Raw genomic sequence first — 5,777 nt, 5'->3', positions numbered from 1 at the left:
GGTTATTTATAGGTGAATGCATCAGCTGATCACACTTTGTTCATGTGCATGGAAAATGGAATTTGAATTGCATGGGTCTTTGCAGGCGTGTGGAAGGCCTAATGATGGCTGAAAGAGATTGATGAGCTCACATAGAAAGCCTTTGGACATGCACATGAAATGGAAACAGCTTGCATACCAAGTTATAACATGAAATATCCAAAATGAAAATAAATTCGAAACTCACAAATGGTAGATCCAAATGTGTATTGTGAGTAATGGTTGGAAAGTTATTAAAATAAGGAACAAAAGTCATGTTGGGAAAAAAATCATTTGGCATGTGAAAATTGATGAAATCTGGCATGGAAAATTCAAGTACGAAACATATTCAAATCACTTTGAAAAATTTCACCAAAAGCAAGCTTAATCAAACCCCTCTGTCATCATGATACAAGCTTCAAATTAAAAAATCTCCAACATTAAAGTTGTAGATATTTTTAAGTTGGTCAATATAAACTCAAAGTTTGAATCATTTGTATTTTCTATGATAAAGTTATGGGCATTTGAAGTTGGGTACTTTTTCAAATTCAATGAATTGGGTCCAAGATGACCTATAATATTTTGCATTATCACATGTATTTATTTTAGGATTATGAAATTTTGTCCAACATAAAATTTGAAGTAGACATCTCAAGGTTTCCAATTAATTTTGTCTCACCTCAAAAACATAAATATTAAGGAAGTTATGCCCTTGGTAAGTTGATCCAAAATTAGGGTTTCAGTCAAAATGACCTATAATGTTTTGAAATGAAGGATGACCTTCCAACCTTCAAATGGATTTTTGATGAACATTAAAGTTGTTCATATGGTTATTAGGAACATTTTTTTCTCTTGGAGTCATCTTCATTTGACAAATACATAAAAAGTTATATCTCACTGGACCTCAGCTTAGTCAGATGACTTGATTGGTCAACTTTTCAAGGCCAAACTTCCAATCTTGATGAATAAATGATTGAGAGGCCTAAAATAGGCTCACATATGCATAAAATGATAAATGAAAGAACTTACCTTGATTAAATTTGATCAGAGGTTGAGATTGCTTCATGGGCAAGGCACAGTCAAAGCATAGTGAAATTAGGGTTTCCTTGGGAAACAATCTTCAAGCCCTTTGGGTTATCTTGATCAAATTGGCAAATTGAGATACTTGGGAGACATATATGATGATTAGGAGCTTTTTGGACCATTGTCATGCTTTTTCTCATCTTCATCTAGCCATTTCATTGGGCTTAGGAGCCTCCTAGGAGCATTGTGGAGCATATGACCACTTGAGCTTCAAAACAAAAAAAAGTTAGTGACATATTTTTGTGATTTTGGTTAGTAATCAAATAAGAAAAGCAATAATATACAATACAAGCATGTTTGGTGATCTCAAAACACTCAAAAAAATCCCAACCCTAGGGTTAAGGAGCCAAACATGCTATGATCCTTGAGGCAATGCACTTGTGCAATAACATGATGCCATGAGGGATCTTAGGGTCAAAATTAGGGTCTTACAGACGGAGTGTGCAACAACTGGTCCACCATATTGAAAACACTCTTCTTGATTAATTTCAGCATTTCATCTTGATCAACATTTTGATTCACACTGCTGGATTGTCCGGTTTGCATGACAAGAGTTTTCTCTGGAGTTAATTTCTCTATCACCACATCTTCAGTCCTCTTAGGAGCCGCAACAACAAATACCCGACCACTTCGAGTCACACTACTTACATCGACGATGTTCACAACGGACGGGAAAGCAGGAATAAACACCTCTTTACCGTCTTCTACCATGGTAGCATTATACTTGTAAGGTACAACTTTATCAGACTCATAAGGCGTAGGACCCGCCAAACAAATAACCAACGGAGAAACAACAGTCTTCTAACCATCATATGCAATCACAATCGGTTATGGGAGATTTAAATGGGGAACTATGATGTTCACCTCATGCTCATCTTCATTTCTATCCCTTGTAACCTGAATAAGGTTTTGATCCAACATTTCTTGTAAGTCTCTTACAAAAACACATCCTTGAGGATCTCTGGAACAAACATGGCAAGAAGCATGGTCATGCTCATAATAGCTCAACTCACATAAATTAGCGTGCATTTCAACCAAAGATATTCTGATTAGATTGACGTTAAAAACTCAGTACTTTCCTGGACATCCTTCTACCAGATTCAGAACTGCATTTCCATGTTTGGGTAACATATTATCTTGTATATTGGGACTAGAATCTTCAAATGACAAGATACCACTTTGCATTAACCATCTCACCTCAGCTTTCAAAGAGAAACAATTCTCAATATCATGGCCAAGTGTTCCTTGGTGGAATGCACAATGTTGGTCAGGTTTATACCACCACATAGGCTCTTTCGGAACAGCTGGTGGAGTTCTTGTTTGTACCAAGTTCTTCTCAATTAAAGCAGGAAATAACTATGTATAGGTCATTGGAATTGGGTCAAATTATGAAGGCCTCTGGGCACGATTATGTTGATTCTATTGATTTGTATGTTGCTGGAAACGCGGTTAATAACTCGGTGTTACTTGAACAACTGGAGCAAAATTAATCACTAGAGTTACAGACACTATATGTTGATGACATGGACTATTCATCGGAATCCTCATACGCTTCTCTTGCAAGATATCGTTAGAATTATATTCTTTCTTCTTGGGTAACCCATTTCCATACTTCCTAGAACTCTCAGCTGAACCATTTTCTTTCAATCTTCCTTCACGGACTCCTTCTTCTAATCTCAAGCCCATATTTACCATTTTAATAAAGTCACTAGGCGCACTTGCAACCATCTGGTCATGGTAGAACGGACTCAACATCTTCAAAAATAGTTTTTTCATTTCCTTTTCTTCCAACAGAAAACTAACATGTGCAGCAATCTTGCGCCACCTCTGCGCGTATTCCTTGAAAGTTTCTTTATCTTTTCGGGACATAGCACTTAGTTGATCCCTGTCTAGTGCCATGTCAACATTGTATTTGTACTGGCAAACAAAAGCCTCACCTAGATCATTGAACGTTCGGATCTGAGTACTATCGAGTCCCATATACCATTTCATAGCAGCACCAGTCAAACTATCTTGAAAGTAATGGATCAGAAATTGATGGTTGTCAGTCTGAGTCGACATCTTATGAGCGTACATCACCAGATGATTCAGAGGACAATAGTTACCTTTGTACTTTTCGAAATCCGGAACCTTGAACTTGTGCGGAATCTTCACATTAGGAGCTAGACACAAATCATGAGAATTCTTCCCAAACAGATCTTTCCCCCCTCAAAGCTTGAATCTCTTTCTGCATAGCCTGAAATTGATCTTGAAACTCGTTCATTCTTTCGTAGACTCCAATAGTCTCGCTCTGGTCAGCATGAAAGATAGTTTCTTCAACATAAGGAACAACATGATCCACGGGAGGTGGTACTAACATCACAGGTTGAGCCATAGGAACTTCAACAGCGGGTTGATACCCCTCAGGCACAAAGTTAGGAGGCATGCCCCATGGGAACCCAAAAGGAATGTGGTGTTGTGGAGCACTGGCAGGAGCCATAGAGATGGGCATGGAAACAATATCAGAAATTACGATCCTCTGAAGCGGAGTCTAAGGAGGAGGAGGTGGATAATTCTGAGCAGACACCAAAGCTTCCATCATAGCAGTAAGCCTCTCATATCTGTCCCTCAAGGTTGTCATCTCTTCAAGGAGTTCATGATTCTCTTGCTCTAGGAGGTTCATCTTCTTCAATTGATTAGCTCGAGTATTATAACGGTGAGACAACTTGTCTGGATGAAGACCAAGAAATAAATAAGACCCCTGGCGAACTTACTCAAAGCAAGACCAAGATGCAACATGATGCATGATATGTAAATGCAAATGTGAATGTTATTATTATTATTTTCCAAGGAATTTTAAGACATAAATTGCAAACATCATGATAAGAATAACACATTTCAATGTACTGAAAATCTCATTTTATTAATATGTAAAGGATTATAATCTGAAATAAAATTTCAATTATCATAAACAAAAAGAAACTAGATCTATGGAATCATGTCCGATGTCGACCCAATGCCAAGCTGGTACTTCTTGCGAAGCCTTTTGATCTCTCTTTTGTAGTTTCTTTTCCTAGCATCCTTTCCTATTACGAGCTGGTCTACAATGCCTTTCCAAATGCCATAAGTTGGAAGATGAGTAGATGATGACCTGTTAGAGGAAAATAAATCCTCTCAGTCCATTGATCTCTTCACAGCACATTGCTCGAGCAATTCTATCAAGTCATCCTTCTCCTTTAGCTGCTTCTGCAATTCTACTTTCTCAAGGTGTGAGGTGTGGAATTTTCCTTCCCAATTATCCATATCTTGCTTTATCCTGTCTAAAGCCTCTTGCAACTCCTCTATGCCTTTAATAGTGGGCGATTTGACCATTACTTATGACATAGGTCTTTCATAAGCACATGGCATCTTGAATTATTTTGCTCTCTTCTTCACCCAACTGGTGTAAGGCTCAAAGATTTTACAATTCTTCAATCCAAGCTCACTTCTTCCTTTCCTATGAACATTGTACCAAACACATACCATCCTAGCTCTCAAACCATGAGTTTATTTTCCTTCTTGGAAAAATAAACCTTCTAACAAAGTGTTATTAGGTTTGTCTTTCATAGCGAACCCAAGTTGACATCTTGCCAAAGTCGGATTGTAGTTGATTCCTCCTTCTGTACCAAGAAGAGGCACATTAGAGAACTCCCCACAACTATCAATAATCTCAACTTTGTCGTAAACAGAAGAATACCAAGTTATGTCATCATTGGTGAGAGGCATAAGTCTTTGGGACCACCTTACACAATCCTTGTTTTCTGTGAAGATAGGAGACTGCAGCAAGTGCAAAATAAACCATTTGTATAGTAAAGGCGCACAACAGATAATAGGTCCATCTCCTTTAGAAGTCCTATGATGAATGGAGAAATAGGTGTCACCGAGCAGAGTTGGAACCGAATTCCTAATCAAGAAGATCCTCAAATCAATAACATCAACGAAGTTGTCGAAGTTGGGAAACAAGATCGAACCATATATGAATAAGGATAGAATAGTTTCAAAGGCCACCATGCTACCAACATTAGCAAAATAGAAAGCTTTCTCAATCAAAAATTTCGAATTCAACCCTCTGATACCTCCTTTGACAGTGAGATTAGCATCTACGTCAGGCTTCCTCAGGTGAATAGCTTCAGCAATAACTTGAGATTCTAGGATTCCTTCCACCCCACAGAAAGAACTCTATCAGAAACCGGTATACCCAAAAGATGGGCATACTCCTCCATGGTAGACAACAACTGATAATCAGGGAAAGTGAAGCAATGGTAAACAGGATCATAAAATTGAACCAAAGTACAAAGAAGACCATCCTCGACATCAGTAGATAGAACAAACAAAAGTCTTCCAAAACGGTCTCTGAAACCCTTAGGATCATCCAAAAAAGATGATAGCTTCCTTAATTCCATGAGATCGGGACATCTGAAACTGTATTTTCGAGTATTCCTTCTTCCAATATCCATGATCAAAATATATGTGATGTTTTCAAAAAGAGTCTCTAAGTTCCTTGAAAACTGAGAAGAATTCTTATGAATGCCATGAGTGCATGATGCAACAATCACAAACAAGATCACACAAAGCACACAAACAAGATCCAAAGGTTCTGAGTCACGAGCATGGAACCAAGGGTAAAAACCAACCCACATTGTATGTACTAAGAGTAT

At 38.0% G+C, this 5,777-nt stretch overlaps 1 protein-coding gene across 1 annotated transcript; it reads right to left on the bottom strand.

The window, feature by feature from the left end:
• Nucleotides 1–1,521: 1,521 nt before the first annotated feature.
• Nucleotides 1,522–3,162, bottom strand: LOC127130763 (uncharacterized). The gene is made up of 4 exons (XM_051059727.1): nt 2,569–3,162; nt 2,177–2,457; nt 1,999–2,062; nt 1,522–1,902 (listed from the first exon to the last, which is right to left on the bottom strand). Exons 1-4 carry the CDS (start codon nt 3,160–3,162, stop codon nt 1,522–1,524), a joined length of 1,320 nt encoding a protein of 439 aa, XP_050915684.1.
• Nucleotides 3,163–5,777: the final 2,615 nt, after the last annotated feature.

Source organism: Lathyrus oleraceus, chromosome 3 (genome assembly GCF_024323335.1).
Source record: "Lathyrus oleraceus cultivar Zhongwan6 chromosome 3, CAAS_Psat_ZW6_1.0, whole genome shotgun sequence".
Taxonomy (NCBI): domain Eukaryota; kingdom Viridiplantae; phylum Streptophyta; class Magnoliopsida; order Fabales; family Fabaceae; genus Lathyrus; species Lathyrus oleraceus.
Note: the sequence above shows the minus strand (reverse complement) of the source record. Positions and strands in the feature narration are given on the sequence as shown.

Coding starts and splice junctions, on each gene's coding strand:
- LOC127130763 (XM_051059727.1), bottom strand. CDS start 3,162: ATGTCGACTCAGACTGACAACCATCAATTTCTGATCCATTACTTTCAA. Junction 2,458..2,568: donor ATTTTGCTCCAGTTGTTCAA/GTAACACCGAGT, acceptor ACCTATACATAG/TTATTTCCTGCTTTAATTGA. Junction 1,903..1,998: donor TGGATCAAAACCTTATTCAG/GTTACAAGGGAT, acceptor TATGATGGTTAG/AAGACTGTTGTTTCTCCGTT.